Here is a 20209-nt window from a genome sequence, read left to right as displayed (position 1 = left end):
CAAATCTTTTAGCCTTTTTTATGACAAAATTGGAGGCTATCAACTTGGTTGAGTTGCTATGCCAAACACACACACCATACACATAAGAGGGAGCTTACTTAAGAACACAAGAAGAGAGATAGAGGCCAAAATATTTTCTTGCTAGTTTCTTCTTCTTCTTTCATACACAATACAATGTACACAAAGTATAGATAAAAACAACATAAAGGAAAGTGGCCTACTAAGTCAAATAGTGCATGCTTACTATACTAATCGACTGGTACTATAACTATGCTAGCTATAGATAGGTCCAACAAACTAAATATAATAAGTGATAAGTTAATAGCCATGTGAGGATCATAATGACCACTGATGTGCTACATGTACACATGTAGACCCATCTAGCTAGGCAGTCCATTATCAACATTTGCACGTGTTGAGCTTGCCATCTCAACAAAATTGGACTAGGACTATGGCTTGAAAGATTTAGATGCCACCTTCCATATGAGCCATCTTATGCTTAGTTTGGATCAGTTTTAGGGGAGATATTGATGTTTGGCTAACATTGTTATTGTGGAAAGCACTATTACTTTTTAACTATGAGCATTTGCATTGTGGGCAAGAGCATTCTGCCTCTACATGAACATCACCACTATAATAATGGGTATGATAAGCATTGGTTTATGGAGCATGCATATGATGCTCATGCTTACTCTCATGGGGAGAAACATGCATACTATGGACACCAATATGCATATGATCATGGCCATGGACATGGTAGCATTATGCTAATGGGTATGGACATGGGCAACATTATGCTAGTGAATATGGCCAACCATGTAGACATGTTAGTTCTATTAAGCAACATGCATACCATGAACCAAGCCATAAAGATGAAGGCATAAGCGTATTAAATGCTTAAAGCAGTCATTGAGAGGATGAAATAGTGCATGTGTTTCAAGCATCCAATGATTACCAACAATTATCCAACGAAATAAATATCATGAATGTGTGGATTGTTGGGGGCATCCATTTATTGAGAAAATCCATGGCAAAGATGGACATCAGGTTTGATGAGCTAATTGCAGTCATAAAAGGTTTGGGCAGTAAAATGTAGAAACCTCAACCTATTGTTGATCCTACTCTATACCCACATAATCCATATCCACCTCCACCTCCACTACTTGTTTTGACTATTTTTGAGACAAAAAAAGAAGAACAAGACAAAGATGATGATGTTGAGGAAGAGCAAGAAGCTGAGGGAGAGGACAATGAAGAGGAAGCTAATTAAGAGGATGACTACTAAAACTGAAGAACCACATGAGCCATCTATGACCAAAGAAGGTTATGTTGAAAGCTATGTTGAAGACCATGGGCATCTTCATGATGAGCATATGGATGGTATGCATTAGCACCAAGGCATATAATAATCTAGAGAAAAGTTTCCTAATTTCTTGGATACTTCATTCCAATTGATTGATCATGGGAATTATGCCTTAGGTGCATATGATGCATATGATGTGGACGCATAAGAGGATGATGATGGCATTATGTTTCATCTTAATGCGGGTGATTATGGGGATCATCCCTTATACCCATTTGATCTAGGTGGTTGGAAGCATATAATTGGTGACAAATTTTCCATCTTTTATAGCCATTATATTGGGATACTGCTCAATCTAGGTGAGGATGACAATCATTGGATGAGTGATGACTTTTATGATGGCATTCCTTTTGATCAAAGTAGATCTTTTGGGTGAATCATGATATCACATAACACGGCACAACTTGCTATAATAATTTTCTCTACTAAAAGTAATTGGCTTACCTTCATCAAAGTTTGACTTTTATGACATGGATGGATACCTTATCATGCCCATTTTATTTCTGTACCTTGTATGCCTCAATTTGACATCTCCATCTAAACTTGTGGTTGATTTTCTACAGCTACCCTATTTAGGATATCGTGTACGCTATTCACTTTTCTAGATCTATGTGATTCATCCTTGTACTCTTTTGAAAATTTAGTTTTGAGGATAAAACATGTCTAGGCAAGGATGGACTATAATGTAGAAAATTTAACCTTGTAATAAAGTAAGAGCCTAGGATAGGAGGGAGTATGAAAAGGTTGAAATGTAAGATGGTTGATATATTTTTGTCATTAATTAATTTAATCTCAAGGAATCCTAACATTCGGACCTCCCACCATAGCTAAGGGTGAGTATCTTGCTCCAGCATTGGAAGAGCTCATATGTTGAATAGTGGACTTCAGGCATGCATGTAGAGATTTGTGTCGGTGTTGGGATGATTGTTGTGAAACACCTCTTCTATGAGTAGTCTACAAAAATGGAGGTTTTTGCACCAATGAATTAGATAAGTCTTTATAAGATTCCCAATTGTGATGAGCTTGTTGGCCAAGACTTCCATTGAATTGAAGCATCAAGGAAGAACCATGCCAAGCTGCATTCTTCATGATGTGAAGCGGGAAGACATAAGGACAAACAAGAGGCATGAAGCCGTGGAAATAGAAAGAAAAAAGGCAACCATTTGGCATATGTGGGGTCTCTATGGAGATCATGAGCAACCACAAGTGCCTTTGGAGCTCTTCACAACATGTTGAATAGCAACACCCCTACATGACCACAACGCCAGAACCATTTGATGGTCATTGCCTCTCGAACGCTCTATGTCATGTTGACCCTCTTTGTAGCTCTCACAAGTCGAGCAACCTCTACGAATGAGCAAGGGGGGTTGGGGAAGGACGTAGGAGCATGTAAGAAAGAAACTTGTCTTTCCAAAGGGCGAGTTATAGTGTGCCAAGTCTCACCAAATATGGACAACCTACCAATATCAGCCTGTCTGTTCTTTTCCGCTTGGAAGTCCAAGTCAGCACAGCACGCCTGCCCGAGTTGGACTAGGAAGACTTACCTAGGCAAATGACGCCTAGGTGTGACCCGGCTGTAACTTCTTAAGTGGTGTTGCTTATTAAATATTATAACTTAGTTTTTTCGAGAAAAGATCTGAGAGAGAGAATCATCACGTGTGTGGTGTGGATAAAACCATACACCTGAGGTGGCGATACAAGGACTCCCTCTTTTCTACGCAGTCATTCAAACAGGAGGACGAGGAGAAGGATAACCTTTCATCAGACAAACTCGGCGCATGGCGTCCTCCCTGTCCGCCGCGTTCTGTCGTGGAGCACTGTCTACATTTACTGCGTCGGGACCATCGCGCCCTCCTACAGCAAGTATGTTGATCTGATCGAAATCCAAGCAACTCAGAAGAGTGGTTGTCATTTCAGTCCATTTCTTTTTCCCTAATCGAATAAGTGCAGTATCCTAGAAATGACCACTGTATGTAGGGCTCGCTGAAAGGGAGATAAGCTCACCAGCTTTCACGTTCTTCACAAGGAACGACACAGTGTTATTATGTGAGAAAACTGATGGTGGTTGTAAAAATGCCTTGTAAAACATGAAACAAGTTACCAACGCTACCTAGTATTTTGAACAATCTATACAGCGACAACAGATACCTTTCCTAGTTTGTAACTTTGAAGTGTCAGAAGACCTTGATGCGCTCATCAGTGTAAAAAGAGCATTTGCATGCAATTGCTCCCTCATGAGGAATTTATCGGTCCCAAGTTTACAAAATAGACACTTCCTTTTTGGGCTTTTGTTAGAGTTGGAACCTAACTTTTGTTTAGCTAAGAAATGCCGAAAAATACCTGATTGCTAGTACTTAGCAAAAGCAAAATGGCATTAGCTACTCATCTGACCTTATGCAAGCAGTATGAGGCAGGTCTACAGTGGGCCAGGATCAAATGCTTAGCAGCTTAAAGAACACCGGACTAGTCCCCTGCCAAGCATAAATGAGTACAATTGTGAGGGATCAGCTGTTGAAGCCATCGTGGAAATGGGCAAACCATCATCCACCTGCAGAGGTCTTGACATTGTTCGGTTGTGATATTAATGGCAAGGTTGCATTACAGCAGGAGGGGCGATTGTTTTTCTTCTTCATGTTGGTGCATCTAAGTAACAAGCCGTAGGAACTCTAAAGGTTAGTTATAGGAAATTGGCAGCAGGCTGGCAACAGTACATGGTGTCTTTTGTTAGTTTATGAGCCTTAACATGCTTCTGAAATTTGTACTTTTGCTTCCTGCTCCCATTTCTATGTGTCCTATTTGCAGTCATTTGCTGCTAGTCATTGCAGGGAAATTTGTGTCGAAAAATAAGCTAGGTCCCCCACTTGAGAAGTCTTGGACAGGGTGAAGTGGAGAACAAAAATACCGCTCTGCAGCAGGTTAGCCATGTTCAACTGAGCTTCTAGTAAGTAGTTATTTAGCCCGCGAGGTTATGTCCTGATCAGCATATGGGATCTTGGCAGCAGGATGACAACAGTACATGCTGTGTTCTGGCAGTATTGGCTGCATACTGACCTATTTAGGTCTCTTAAAATTTTCAGTGTTGTCTCCCTAACCTTGAATGACTCAAATGGCCCCAAGAGCTTGAATCATCCTCAGAAAGATGCAATGTGCCATCTTTATACGTAGCTGCTGCATGGGGCTCACCCAAGTCCTCTCAATATCTTATCGCTCCTAATGACAGTTTTAGCTCTGGATGGCTGAGCCTAGACGTGGGTAGTTGAGATTGTAGGCAAGTGGTGGTTGTGTGTCTATCATTGTCCCATGCAGGCTCAGCCAAGTGTACATTCAGCATAGCAGCAGTGGAGATCTTCCTCCATTGCTAACTGCTTTGAGGGTTTGAGTGCTACATAGGGTATCTCTGTTGTGGGACCTAGTGACTAAAGGAATGCCATTACCTAGAAGAGTTCCTCTTAGCCATAGGTGCAGCACCTAGCTCCACTCTAGTGAACTCATGGGTTATAATGACTTGCTTGTGGTCATACTTACTACCACCATAACTAGTGGTTTATTCATGGACTGCCATCCATAGAAAAAATATTTCTCTATTGCAACTTCCCACATGGAGAATGGTGGCCCTCCGAGCAAAAGATGATGTCAAACCAGCAGCCTATCTTTGACAATGCAGAGGATCTTTGTGGCCCTCTGAGCACCTCTAGCTCTAACATCATGTCTAGAAATGATTGTTGTGAAAGCAAACTAGAGAGATAGTAGGTTTTGTGGGGAGAAACAGAGTGTGTACGACAAAACACTGAGAGAGAAGAGAAACTCAGAAAACACTAAAGAAGAAGATGATGAAGCACTCAATCTTGCCAAGTGAACAAAGTTGACATAGCAGAGCCGAAGCTGAAAAGATAATTGCATTGTCTTGTTTGATCACGTAGCAGCACCTAGAGGGTATTTACATAGTGAAGGGAGTAAAACTCAGTCCTCCAAGCATTGGGATGTTGAAGTAATCTGAAGATGAAGGACAATTGTTGAGGGAGCGAAACACAATCTTGTGATGCAGTTTGAGTGAAGGAAGATCACCAGCTACAAATTTGTACTATGGAAGATGAGGATCAATAGGACAGCTTATCAAAAGAGGTAATCTAGCCTTGAAGGAGCAGGAATTGCAAGAACGTAGGTGACTGAGGTAGCTAGTACTACCGGTGCTATTGCCAATGCCAGGGAGGTGTCAGATTTGCGAAACACAGCTTGAGAGGTTGATGCTAGGTGGAGAGCACTGTTGCTAGGTAGAGAGAGGTGATTTGGTAGCAAAAACGCAGGTGGCTATTGAGGCCAAATGGAGATGATGGTCTCCAGGTGGAGGAAGACAATGTATAGCAAAAAACGTAGGTACAATCTAATGCTAGATGGTGGAGATGGTTGGCAGGTGGAGGAAGAGAATTTGCAGCCCAAAACGCAGCTTGGGAGGTGTAGGATGTCGGGGGTTTGCACAGGGAGAGATGAAGACTTAGAATTGCAATATCCTCTGGGTGGGATGTGAGTAGCATTGGAGATGAAGGGATTGATAGAACATCAGAAGGAAAGAACATGGGATGAATGAATGGGTGGAGTCAATGTTGCATATATAGGCATAGACTGTCTAGAGTGTTGGTCACTGAAGTGTCTCAGGTGTGTCCCTACTCTATCAAAAGGCGCCTAGAAAGCCTTATTGGGGCTATAAATGAAAACTAAAATTGGAATGACAGAGGGGAAAATGTATTGAATGACTTGGTTTCTCAATGGCCACTTTTTGTGAGCGGTCATTGCAAGTAGTTCTCCAACTAAATCCCTCTGTAATTAGTTTAGCTTTGTACTAAGGCTCCATTGGCCTTGTACTTTATCTTCCAAACCCACTTTTTGCCAATGACTTGTTGGCTGGTGGATTCACTAGCTCCTAAGCATCATTCTTTATTAAACTGTTATACTCAGCGGAATATCCACAAATGAAAGGGATTGGACATTAGACTCACCTCCCATCCATAGAGCTAAATGTTCGAGCTTGGGTAACAAGATAAAAGAAAGAGAATTTAGAATTTGGACGATTTAATGGAGACAAATAGAGGTGGAATCGAGTTACTTCATTTCATACAGCTTAGTAGAGCAATCAATTTGCAATACATTTGATAGATCTTATAGATATGCCCAAGACAAAAGCACATGCACACACTTGGGACAATAGCCTAACACAAATTGAGACTATGGCTCAATATACACAATAGTACATGAATAATCTTTGTTGAACATAATCCAAAAGCTGAGCTAACACCCCAAAACATGATAGTGGCGATACCTTAGTTAAGACACATGAATCAAAATGCATAAATCCTTGTAAATATCATTTACGGGCCTTTAGAAGCACTTCAGCCCTGTAATTGCAGTTTTATTACAACAATAAAACATGGTATAGATGCTGCCCGAAATCCTAGAAAACTCTTATCTTTGTTGTCTATACTATGCCTATCAAAGGTAGAGATCAAGAATCAAGCGACAAAACTCAAGGGAAGCCTTGATTGAACATCAAATCTCCATTTCCAGCTTGCTGCCCTGTTCTTGACTGTTATTCACAGCCCAAAACAATCCACATGAAGAGCAAAAACCCATCAAGACTCCTCTGTGAGAGTGGAGGTAGGATCGAAGCTCAGCACAGAAAACAGTAGACAGTAGAGAGTGAAGCATGACACCCAATGCAATAGACTGAAAGAGTGTAAAACTGAAATTATGAGGTACAACCCTTAAACCTTAGGGTTGTAGGAGGGTGTTCACACCTGAACACGGTAAGTGCCCGTAAGTGTGTGTCATAAGCACATATGAAATAATACCATAAGTCTAGGGGAAAAAACCTCTCGTACCGAGAGTAAAAGGTGCCCTAGTGTCCTACTAATCACCGACACTCCGATGTGAGTGTAGGCGTAAGTGAGGCGTGAGTGAAATACCCAACAAACCCCCTTGGAGTGAAGAGTGATCAAGTGTACAAGGATCATCCGCCACCAAAGGAGATCAAATTTAAAGCATGGCGAAATGCTTCAAATTTATCACGAGGAAGAGCTTTGGTGAAGATGTTTGCCACATTATTGGTGGTAGGACAATAGACAAGACTCATATCACGTGCATGTAGCCTCTCTCTGACAAAGTGATAATGTATCTCAATGTGTTTAGTGCGTGCATGAAATACTGGGTTCCGTGCCACTGCAATGGCACTCTGACTGTCAGTGAACAAATGATTAGGCTCTGTAACAGATACATCCAGATCAGCAAGCAAGTGTCTAATCCATACGCATTCAACTGTGGTAGTGAAAGTTGCCTTGTATTCAGCTTCACATGACGATGTGGCAACAATGGACTGTTTCTTGCTAAGCCAAGATATGCAAGACAAGCCAAGAAAGAAACAATTGCCATTAGTGGAGTGATGTGAATCATAATCACCAGTCCAATCAGAATCACTGTAAGCATGTAACTGCAGTGGTCCCCCCTTGGCATAAAGCAATCCAAGAGATCTAGTACTCTGCAAGTAACGGAAGACACGCTTAACAGCTTGCCAATGTGACATGCGTGGCTGATGCATATATCTGCTCAGGGCTGAAACTGCAAACTGTATATCTAGCCTAGTGTTGCATAAGTAAATAAGACATCCAACTGTTGGAGCATGTGTGTATATCAAACAAATCACTGTCATCATGTAATGACAGTTTAAGTCCAGGTTCCATTGGTGTACAAACTAGCTTGTAGTCCTGTAAGCCAAACTTCTCAAGAAGTTTACCAATGTATCTTGACTGTGATAACCCAATACCTCTAGCATCATGTATGAACTGAATGTCCAAGTAATAATACAAAGACCCCAAGTTTGACATGTCAAAAGTTTGCTGCAAATTTTGTTTAAATGCTGAAATCTGATAGCATGTGTCCCTGTAAGCAAGAGATCATCAACATAAAGACAAATGATCAACATGGATCCCCCCTCTTTACATACGTAAAGGGTAGACTCAGATGAGCTGTTTATGAACCCTTGGCTAAGTAAGAAAGCATCTATCTTTGCATACCAAGCTCTAGGAGCTTGTTTCAAACCATACAAAGCTTTTTTCAGCTTGCATACCAAGTGCTCCAAGCCCTCAATTGCAAAACCAATGGGCTGCTATACATATACTTCCTCATGAAGTTCCCCATGTAAAAATGCAGTTTTAATATCCAACTGATGCATAGTCCATCCGTAATGAGCAGCCAAAGCAACCATAGACCTGATAGTCGTCATACGGGAGGTAGGAGCAAATATCTCCTCATAGTCAATGCCTTTTTTCTGTGCATAGCCTTTAGCTACAAGCCTTGCCTTGTATTTGTCAATGGATCCATCTGCATTTGTGTTTCAGCTTGTAGACCCATTTTGTTCCAATGGCTTTCTTCCCAAATGGCAAAGACACCAAATCCCATGTTTGATTCTTAGTGATAGAATCCAATTCAGCTTTCATTGTTGCCATCCAATGCACACTCTGTTGTGCATCCTCAAAACATTCAGGCTCCTCATCATCGAAGGTGCTTGCTGCCATAACGAACTCCATGGTATGTGCAATATCATGCATACGAGCTTGCCTTCTAGTACGACCAGCCATGGGTGCATCCAAATGACTATCTTTCATAGTCTGTAAATACCATCTAGGCATTTGTCTTGCCTCCTGACTGTGCACAAGCTCTTGTTGAATTTCAGTTTCAGCACTTTGCTGAATATTCAGATCAGCCAATGGCTGATTTTCTGCATTTTCCAAAGGAGTAGCTAGCTGAACATCGAGTTCACTTGTTGAAACTCTAGCTGAATCACCAAATGTAATGGGCAGCAGCCCTTCAAATACATCACGGGCAGCCTGATATGTATCTAAACCAGCCAGGACAATTCTGATTTTTCATCAAATAGTACATTCCTACTGACAAACACCTTTTTAGAAATAGGATCATAGAGTGTGTAGCCTTTGCTCTCACTGCTATATCCCATAAAAATGCATTTAACAGCCTTGTTATCCAACTTTTTCCTGAGTACCTTTGGAATATGTGCATATGCAAGGCACCCAAAGGTACGAAAGTGTCCAACAGAAGTGTTCCGGCTGTTCAAAGCCTCAAAAGGTGTAATTTTCTTTAATGCTTTGGTGGGGCATCTGTTCAAAACATGGCAAGCACACATGACGGCTTCCATCCAGAAACTGTGAGACAAGCTCTTTGCCTTCAGCATACATCTGGCCATCTCCATGAGTGACTGATTCTCTCTCTGCAACCCCATTCTGCTGTGGAGTATAAGCAGTAGTGTACTGATGGACAATGCCCTTCTGCTTCAAAAAAGAATTCAGCATAGAGGACATGTAATCTCCCCCTCGATCTGAACGGAGAGTCTTAATTTTACAACCAGACTAGTTTTCAACAAGTGCAAGAAAAGCCAAGAATGCATCATACACTCCTGACTTTTTGACCAAAGAGTAGACATTGCAAAATTGAGTGAAGTCATCAATAAAAGTCACAAAATAGTAACATCCTCCCAATGACTTTGTGTGCATAGATCCACATATATCTGAATGCACTAATTGCAACCTGGCTATTGCTCTAAAAGCAACATCATGGGGAAACGAAGAACGATGCATTTTTCCCAAAATACATCCTTCGCACAAGTGCTCAGGAGGTCTCTCCAGTAGAGGTAATCCATCTAGCATCTGCGTACGCTGTAAGAGCATCAAGCTGCCAAAGTTCACATGCCCCATCCTAGCATGCCATAACTTTGCCTGTATCATAGCAGGAGTAAGAGTGGATGCCAAGTACGCTGACTGATCAACTGAAAGAGCATCCAACTTGTATAACCCATGACATAAAGTGCCTATCAAGACCAAAGTCATGTGTTATTTGTCTCTAACCATGCATCGGTCATCACAAATGTGACTTGCAATCCACAATGTGCCAAAGAAGAGATAGAGAGCAAATTCTTCTTTATGCCTGGCACAAATAAAGTATCTTGTAGGCAGAGAATAAAGCCATCAATGGCTGTGAGCACAATCTCCCCAATACCTTTAACAGGGTATGATACATTGTTGGCACACTGTACAGACTTGCCAACTGGAGCAGCATGAACATATGCAAATAAATCTCTGCAAGATGTAATATGCCTAGAAGCACCACTGTTAAAAAACTAAGTGCCTGCATCCTCAGTAGAGCTAAATGCTCGATCTGCCCAAGAGGTATCATAACTGGATGTGTAACGAAGGACGCGGACTCAGTAGCAGTGGAAGGAGCATCGGAAACAGGCATTCTTGACTCCTTTTTCTTCTCTTTGGCAATGCGCTTTTTGCACTTAGTGATGTAGTTGCCTGGCTTCTTGCAATAATGGCATTTTTCCTTTTTGGCTTGCGTGTCCCCTTGTTTTTTGTTTGCCTGGGATGTGCCAGAAGTCCCAAAACTCTGCGGAGCATTCTTCACTTGGCTACCTTTGCCCTTCTGTCTAGCCATAAAAGCCTGCTTAGAGGCTATAGCATCCACACCACTATTCCTCCGTGTTTGCTCCTCCTCTAGAAGCCAACTGACTAACTGAAGAAAAGTGATTGGCTGCGCGGCAATCCTCATTGTGAGGTTTAAGGCCGTATGAAAAGCCAAGTACGAAGGAGGTAATGAGTTCAAAGTGGTGGATATTATCTGTGCAACTGAATAGTACTCATCAACATTCATGAGTTGCTCTCGCAAGTCCTGAATTTTGTTTAAGTGATCCTGAATAGAATCACCTTCATCCATTTTCTATGTCTCTAGCTCTTTCTTTAGGAAAGAGATGTGAGTCTCATTCTTGCATGCAAACATCTGCTCCAAAGTTAGCCAAGCTTCTCGTGAAGAAGCTGTTGAACGAATGTGGGGGATGATTGACCGCTGAATTGCCAATGCAATCAACGACAAAGCCTATGCATCGCGTGTATCCCACGCTTTTTGAGCTGCTGTTCTTTGGGGAAGTGGCTGAAGTGGAGCAACCTGAGGTGCCCGTGGTGCACGTCCTCCTGGAGGAGGAGTAGCTGGAGCCACAACTCCAGGCTGAGCTTCTTTTCCACTGACATAATCCCAAAGATTTTTGGCCACAAGTACGTTCTTCATCATGAAGGACCAAAGTGAATAGTTATTTCCATCCAATCTGTCCTTCTTGGATACATAGGTGAAAACATCTCCTCCCTGATTTGCCATGATTTTTCAATTACCGAAAATGCAAGAGAGCAATGTCGAAGCAGAATTTCACTGGAAATCTGAAAATTTTCAGAAATTGCAGGAAATAACTTTCTGCAATTAGTGTACAGAGGTGTACTTTGTCAAAACTGTCTGTTATGCACGCAGTCCAACGTGCAATTAGTGTTCAACAACATTGTACCAGCAAAATCCCCAAATTTTACTTGTCTCAGGTTTGTCAAAACAGTCTGTCAGTGACTGTAATTGCAGTGTGTATGCCAATGTTCCCAGAAAACATAAAAGTCCCAAAATTTTTGATACTGTGTCTAGAAATTGCATTTAATGTGTCCGAGACACGTTTTTGGATGTTGTGCCTGTTGCATAAGAACTCTTGCTTGTAGAAATTGCAAGAGATTAAAATAAAAAAAATACCAGAAAAAAATTCAGAGCCGTCAGGCACGTTTTCGATGGGTAGTGGTTGATTGGTGTTAGGCGTCGTAGGTAAGCTGACGTGCAGCGCTAGCGACTGACGGGTTGCGGGCGGCGCAGCAGTGGCATGTCATGGCGTCTGACGGGTGACGGGTGACAACTAATTGCTGACGCGGTGTTTGACGGGTGGGCATCGTGACTGACAGTCGGGGCGTACAACTGTTAGCGGGGCATGTAGCTGGCGAGGGCTAAGGCAGGCAACGACTGATTTACTGGATGTCTGGTAGCTGCTTGACAACTACTGATGGGCAACACTGGCGAGCTGGATATTGGCGGGGCAGTAGCTGATGTCTGGCGCTTTAGACTGAGCAGAGAGTCCCGAATGCTGAACAGAGCTGAGCTCAACAGAGCCAATGCTGCTCTGATACCAAATGTGAGAGTGGAGGTAGGATCGAAGCTCAACACAGAAAATAGTAGATAGTAGAGAGTGAAGCGACACCCAATGCAATAGATTGAAAGAGTGTAAAACTGAAAGTACAAGGTAAAACCCTTAAACCTTAGGGTTGTAGGGGGGTGTTCACACCCGAACATGGTAAGTGCCCGTAAGTGTGTGTCATAAGCATATACGAAATAATACCATCAGTCCGGGGGAAAAAACCTCTCCTACTGAGAGTAAAAAGTGCCCTAGTGTCCTACTGATCACCGACACTCTGATGTGAGCGTAGGCGTAAGTGAGGCGTGAGTGAAATACCCAACATCCTCTTTGATAATCAAGAAAGGTTCCCTTGATGTTTGGAACCAAGATTCAAGTGAGAGATCGTCTCAAAGACCCTATAAGAGATGAAGATCTTCAAGGATAGCTTGTTGCTCTACATTCCCCTATTTTTCCTTGTTCAAAACAGTCCCAATACTTTTCTCTCTCCTCTCCAATATATGAGTCTCCAGCTCTTCCCCCTACCTTTCCCTTACGTCCTCTCCTAGTTAACATGCCATCTCTTTCACCTTTGTGGCCACATTGGATAAGAGCCGGCCAATTAGTCCTATTGGTGCCCTTAAATTTGTGTTGAATGGTCTTCTTGATCTTATGCTTCATTCTCCACCATATAGCCCACAAAACAAGTCACTATTGATTACTACTCAAAGCCATATGGTCATCAACTCCAAAGACTCCACTTGACTAAATTCTAATATGAGGACAATGAGTAAGTTAGAAAGTCCATTGACTAAGAAGTTTATTACTTACCATTCTATAGACAAAGCATGAACTCTTCCACAAGACAAAGCATATCTTGCTTTCACACTCTATGTTAAAAATCCCATGACATCCAACCCCTCCAAACCTACATGTCCTCCGGAGGTGCCATACAAGTAGCCCATTGGGATAAAAAACCCAAACATCTATCATCTTCATATTGCGAGTCCAACTACTCCCTTTCAGATCATAAAGAATCAAGAGCCCAAACATTTCATCCTGCATGTATCCCTCGGCATCTATCCTTGGGAATGATAGCTCCTATAATCTTCCAATCCCTGTAAATCCACTTGGCATCCCAAGTTCATATGTCAACTCATCTTCAACTGCATCTTCGGTGTCTGCTACTTCCTCTTCCTTATCTTTGTTTATTTGCTCACCTTTTACCATACTCACTGGTGGATAGACCTCTTTTGCATTTCTCTTTTTGTATATCTTGATCCTCTTCCCTTTGGTGGGTACCTACATCTTATGCAATTCTATAGCTAGCCTCCCCACTTGGCAGACACACACTCTCTTTAGTCTTCAGTCTTCGTTGTGCAAGTGCACACTTCGACACTTCGACTCTCCGTGCTTGGTGCTGCCATCATCATCAGTTTGCTCTAGTGCCATCACTGACACTTTGGGCTACTTGCCGGGACTGATTAGTCCATCGTCATTGTATCATCATTCTTCTTCAGTCAGTGTAGTATTCTTTCCCCATCTGCTTTCTTTGTTTCTCTCTCTTTATTTCTGCTTCTCTCTGTGTTCATGTTTCTCTTCTGTTGCGCACTCTCATAGGACCAAACCATTGCTTAGACATTTTCCCACTATGCTGATTTTTCAAGCCACAGTCATGAATTAGCACCTAGTCACCTTCTTGTATGGCTCTTGGCTGGATTCTATGACTCTTATCAAACGGTTTCTTATTCTGAAGCTTGGCTGCCTTTAACTTCTCCATTGCTGTTCTAATGTCTTGTAGCCTTCTTTCCAACTACCTTATACGTCAAACCAGCAACTTCTCTCTATTCAATCTCTTTTCCCAAGTTATCACACTCCATGTGACAGCCAACTCTTCTATTGGCATGATGGGCTTTTGACCATACATCAATTTAGTCGGCATATATCATGTGATAGCACTACGAGTTGTTCTATCAGCCCACAAAGCATATGGGAGTAGTTGTGGCCACTCTTTCATTATTTTTTCACATGACTTGGTCAAGGCCTTAATGATAGGCGGATGTCCACATTCATTTTTGCCATTGCCTTTCGGATTATAGGTTGAAGTAAGAGCTAGCTTTATCCCCAAGTGAGAGAAGAACTCTCATGCTTCATTTGCATCCAATTCACCCCTATTGTTGTAATTTTGCCAACACACCCATACCGATAGAAAATCTCTTCTAGAGAAATGTACACATGCTTGAAGTAGTCTTTGTTCTAAGTGCTTTTCCTTCTACTTGATTCTTCAAGTTTTCATGCATAAGAACGAGGCACAACATCTGCCATAAACCTGTAGGTATAGTAGTCAAATCCACTATCCATTCAAAATGAAGAGACAACGGATAAGTTGGCTGCAACCCATCCCGATGCCTCATTGACGAATACGTTTGATAGGTAACACAAGATTCCACAAAGTGAGCAATGTTTGCATACATCCCCTGTTACCAATATCTTTCTTTCATTTTGTCAAAGGTGCCCCACACACCTCTACGACCAGCCCACTAGCTTTCCTGGAACTCCTACATAACTAGTACCTATGTGGCTCGATCTTCAAGAGCTCATAATGGAGCTTTTATCTTCTTCTTAGCATACTTCCATAAATATCCATCCTTCAATAAGAAACCATATGCCTTTCTCTTGATCCTCTTGAACTCCTCTCTTGATGATCATTCTTCCCTCTTGGAAAGAGTGCTGAGATATTGGCTGACGTTCTTTGCCATTCCCCTTCATATTCCTCTTCCAAAAACACCTTGACAGCTGAAGCATAACACCTATGGTGTTTTCTCTTGCTGTACATGGCTAAAAACTCCTCCTTTGCTGTTGAATTTACAACAACAATAACATTCCTAGATAGTGTACCTGCTGTACTTTGCTGAATTTGTTGCAGTTCTCGCATTTATGATAGCTGTACCAATATTTAAGACACCTATACTTGCACATACAATAGATGTACAATCAGCCCCTGCTATAATTTCATCATTTTCAGCAAGAAACTCCTCTTCGTCCTCATCCATTATGCCATCTTCATCTTCATAGTGTGGTCGTGATAACATATCAGTCACAGGGTTGTTTCTCCGTGCAATATGCTGTAAATTAGAGTTGAGTGACTTAATATAAGCTATCCAACGTAACATGGCAATGTCGGGAGTAGTACCATTGGTTATTATACCCAATAACGGTAGGCAATTTGTCTCGACCACTACATGAGCACCCATAAAATACTCTCTATCACATTTAAGAGCTGTAACCACTCCCCAAAGCTCCCTCTTTACTAATAGCATATCTATTCCCTTCATCATCATTTTGTCCCATTGCCCATCCAATACCAATAGGGCTCATATTGACAATGAAGATGATAGGCCTCCATCCAAATAATCCACTTTCTTCAAGATTGGTACAGAATTCAGCAACTTCTTTAGCTTTTGAATAGCTTTTGTATATTGCCTTTCCCAATGAGAGTTTTGCCCTTTCCTTAATAATTGATAAAGGCTTTTAGCCACATGCGCAAAATAAGGGATCCATATCGAATAGAAGGCGCATGCACCCAAAAACCTCCCAACTTTTGATTTGTTGGAGCATACCTCTTGCATCCTACTAATCCTATCAATCTTAACTGGTGAGGGCTTTCGAACATAGGGGCCATATATATGCTCTACAATTAGTATCTTAATACCAAAGAAATTTTGCATCCAATAGAGTGAGATACACTTCCTCTAAAGGAGTCAAAATCTTCTCGCAATCAATTATGTGGTTAGCAATAAACATCCTACAACCCTTATCCAATCCTCATTCTTTTCTTGCATTCATAGCCCTTAATAGGGATACTGTCAAGAAAGGGCATCGTAAGTTGTGAAAGGTTACACATAGTAGTGATATCTTGGCTCTCTAATGCAAGTTGAAATTAATCATGGCAGAGTATAAATCCCCCATGGAATAAATAGCCTTGCCAGTAAAGGCTTCTATAAACTTACAATAAGCCTTGTACCAAGATGGCTTGAAAATCTTCATCCAACTTAGGTAAGTATGGATGAGGCATAGGAATTGGTTTAATATTCCATAGAACATGTGGCACTATAAAGATCACCATTGGAGCCACAACAGTCAGATCTACACAGCCAATTTCAGCAAGTTGCAATGCAAAATCCTTTCCATGCTTTGCCAACATTTGCAGAAAACAATCCCTTTCTGGTAGCAAGAGAAACCCATTACATCCAACCTTTAAGCTCTTTTAATGTTTGTGTAGTAAATTTATGCCCTGCACCATTCAAATCACGAAGACTTGGTTGTTTAGACTCTATCTCATTCAGCCCATCATTGTCAAGGGGTAAAGGCAAAGCCACGGGCTTAATCTTTTTGTCTATTGTTTTATATTTTGTTTTTGCCAATGCTTCAGTCCTTTTTTGCAGCCTTTTACATTCCTATTCAGCAAATTCACTTATGACATCAAAAATCCCCAAAGTACATACATGAATGACAAAATTTTTCATCCCTGTTTCGATATTAGTTATTGTAGTAATTTCAGCCAATATATTAGTAAAATTTAGCCCTGCAAATAGCCCCAAAATATAGTTATTTGCAGTCAAAATACAATATTTTTTCAACTCTTTTTCAGCCTCATGTACACAATCCTTTTCAGCCCTACACATAGTTGCAATACTCTTGAATCTACTTGCACTGCTTGTTGTCTATTCTTGAAAACAAGCTGCAAAGATAGTTTTCCCTTTTCTTGGAGGCAAAAACATCTTCCAAGCAGCATTGCCATAGCCTTCATTTATAATAGTGCTATCTAAAAACCCTTGAATTCTCTAGCATTAGATGGAATCGGATAATCTCTAAGCGTATCCCGATAATAGGGATGCTTGACAGATACGGTTAAAAATTGAAGTGTCCTTCTGCCATCTTTACTTTGCACATGAGCATGAGAAGAACCATCATCTATCACCTTAGTTTCTATCCTTGATTCTAAAATGTATGGCTGCTCCAAGATAACTGGTTAATTACATCAATCCTGCAGAAAGAAGCAATATTCATCTCGGACATCTCCAATAGTCAGTGGAACAGTCGGACATACACCATAGATCTCCCTTGATGAGTTGCTTGCAGCTCGCATATACTAGCTAGGATCCATATCCATTAGCCATCCACCATTCTCATACAGATTGCGTGCCATTACATTAATTTTGGATCCATGGTCCAAGAGAGCAATATGTGGAGTCTCCCGCTCACCTATCTTCACAACAGTTTCATTTGTAGCTCTTGCCTAATGCGTACGAGAGTAGTGGCTGTTAGGAATAAAGTGAGCATCTTCTTCCTCATGAACTTGCTGTTGCACAACTCCCTTACGTATAGTACTGCCCACCATAACATTTTCAGCTATAATACCATTCTTTCCACCCTTATATAGCCCATTTTCAGCATCAGCCTGCTTTATGACAGCAGTGGAATCATCAATAGATTCCAATCAAATACCCTATGAACCCATCTCTTCTTCAACGTGGAATAGCGCTTGAGTAGGTTCTACCACAAATTGATATCTATTATCTCGTCATAGAATTCACGCTTAGTGATGCCAAGAACCTCACTAAGTATAAATTCAGCCCTACTTCCAAGAATGCGTTCCTCTAGCACTTTCTTTATATCGGTTGCTATCTCTATGTTAGACTACTGTAACTTGTAACTAGGCTGTTTGTCTCTCTTTTTTCCCTCTTGCTTCTTTTCATGCGAGACATCTTCCATTACATGTTTCGAACTAGCGTTTTTTGCAACCTTCTGTTGCACCATCTTGCTTTGTGTCATGTGATTTGAAAGACCTGCAGTGGAAGGACTTGCATCGTCATCCCTTCTTCTCTTTTTCTCGACAATAGCATCCATATTATGCACCTTAGCCAAATATACATAGGTAGTAAATAGATCAATGGGAGTATCCCATCCATGTTTATCCTGTATACTCTGACTAGCACCTGCCAATTTAGCCCTAGTGGTCTTCCCCATTGAGGGCTGAAATGATGAACGGGTTGCCTCTTACCCATCCAACCTCCAATCCTCACTAAGAGAACTAAAGAGGGGCACCACCTAGCCAAAGAGAGGATGGGCTAGGACATCCCTATTCTCAAAGAGAATCAAGAAAGCCAAGACACAAATTTACAAGAGAGAATATATGTGCTAGACACCATATTGGAATATAAGAGAGAGAGATGAGAGGAGAGGGAGACAAGAGGAGAAGAGGTAGAAGAAGCTTGCCATTATGCTACATGGAATGAGAAGATGAGAAGAGATGGAGATAATAGGAGAAGAGGTAAAGGAAGCTTGCCATTATGCTATACAATAAAAGAACTCACTCATAGCTTCCCTCAAAGAGATGAGGGTATTCTAGAATGCTCTCATGGACTTGTCATTCTCCCCCTTCTTCTCTTTTCTCAAAGAGAATCAAGAGAACCAAGACACAAATTTACAAGAGAGAATACATGTACTAGACACCATATTGGAATATAAGAGAGAGAGATGAGAGGAGAGGGAGACAAGAGGAGAAGAGATAGAAGAAGCTTGCCATTATGCTACATGGAATGAGAAGATGAGAAGAGAGGGAGATAATAGGAGAAGAGGTAGAGGAAGCTTGCCATTATGCTACATAATAAAAGAACTCACTCATAGCTTCCCTCAAAGAGATGAGGGCATTCTAGAATGCTCTCATGGACTTGTCATTCTCCCTCTCCCCCTCTCCCTTCTTCATTCTCCATGGGCTCTTTATATAGCCTTCATGAGGGATTAGATTAAGCTAATCTTCTTGATTAACATAATCCTAGATGATGTATGGCATCTTTGAAAATATGGAGAGTAGTGGATGGGACAAGTCCCCACCTTGGTCATCATGCAAGAAGCCAAGGGTGGTGGTAGACAAAATAGAGAAATGGAGCTAGATTACAAGAGGTGGGTGCCCAAAGCACATTATTATAATATATTTACAAGAAGGATAGAGTGGAAAGTTGGTGTGGTGAAAGAGAGAAGAAAATTGCATATAGCCAGCAGTCTGCGTCTTCGTAACTTCAAATCCGTGAGGAATTTGGAAAAAGTTTCTTCTATAACTTTGTAGACCAGATCGAAACCGATCGGCCTTCGCGGGAATTTTCTTGAAATTCGCTTTTTCTTGGGAGTTATTGAGATTATAAAAAAGGGCTTCCAAAAGCTGCTTTGACTTTAGTATCCCATATGTATATAAATACATATAAGCATGTGACAAAAGGGGTCCATGCTTGTAAGCTTTTGTGCAAGATCCAAATGACACCATGATGTGGATATTGACTTGTGTGCAAGGGTGAGGTGTCCTTTAATGATGGTGATAGATTCCAAATCTTAGTGATGCAGACGGAGCCCATGTGTAGTTGGAGGCTAGTCCTTTGAAAAATCTATGCATTCACTCAACTCCTAGGTGTAATCTATTTTCATCTTCACTAAGATAACCATTCCATTTACCCTTTACATTGACATGCCTTCTAAGAACTTGTTCCCCCCATTTGCTAGAGTTATCATAATCGAGAAGCAATGTAGCATACCTAGTGCTTGAAGAGTAAACCTAAAGTGATATGGTAAGCTCTTGATAGGGGCTTTGGCCAAAATTTTGTGCTAATAATCCGGGTTGTAAAAAACCCGGATCACCCATCTTTGCACAAGCCAAAGCACATGATTGTATTGTAAATTTTGCACGAGCTTTACATGCATGCAAAGAACCATATGATTGCTTAAGTTCCAATCCATATATGGCAGCATGTACATCGCAAACT

At 41.3% G+C, this 20209-nt stretch overlaps 1 protein-coding gene across 1 annotated transcript in view; it reads left to right on the top strand.

Annotated features, from left to right (window-relative positions):
• Positions 1-3054: 3054 nt before the first annotated feature.
• The window catches only part of PIFI (post-illumination chlorophyll fluorescence increase), an 81924-nt gene continuing 64769 nt past the window's right edge, over positions 3055-20209 (top strand). Inside the window, exon 1 of the mRNA XM_087674807.1 lies at positions 3055-3226. Within this exon, the coding sequence (XP_087530933.1) occupies positions 3142-3226 (85 nt within the window). The 5' untranslated portion in view covers positions 3055-3141. The remainder of the gene's footprint in view (positions 3227-20209) is intronic.

This window comes from Lygodium microphyllum, chromosome 3 (genome assembly GCF_053477565.2).
Source record: "Lygodium microphyllum isolate KBCC chromosome 3, Lygodium_microphyllum_v1.1.10, whole genome shotgun sequence".
Taxonomy (NCBI): domain Eukaryota; kingdom Viridiplantae; phylum Streptophyta; class Polypodiopsida; order Schizaeales; family Lygodiaceae; genus Lygodium; species Lygodium microphyllum.
The sequence above is the reverse complement of the archived record's forward strand: the minus strand, read 5'-3'. Positions and strand labels throughout refer to the sequence as shown.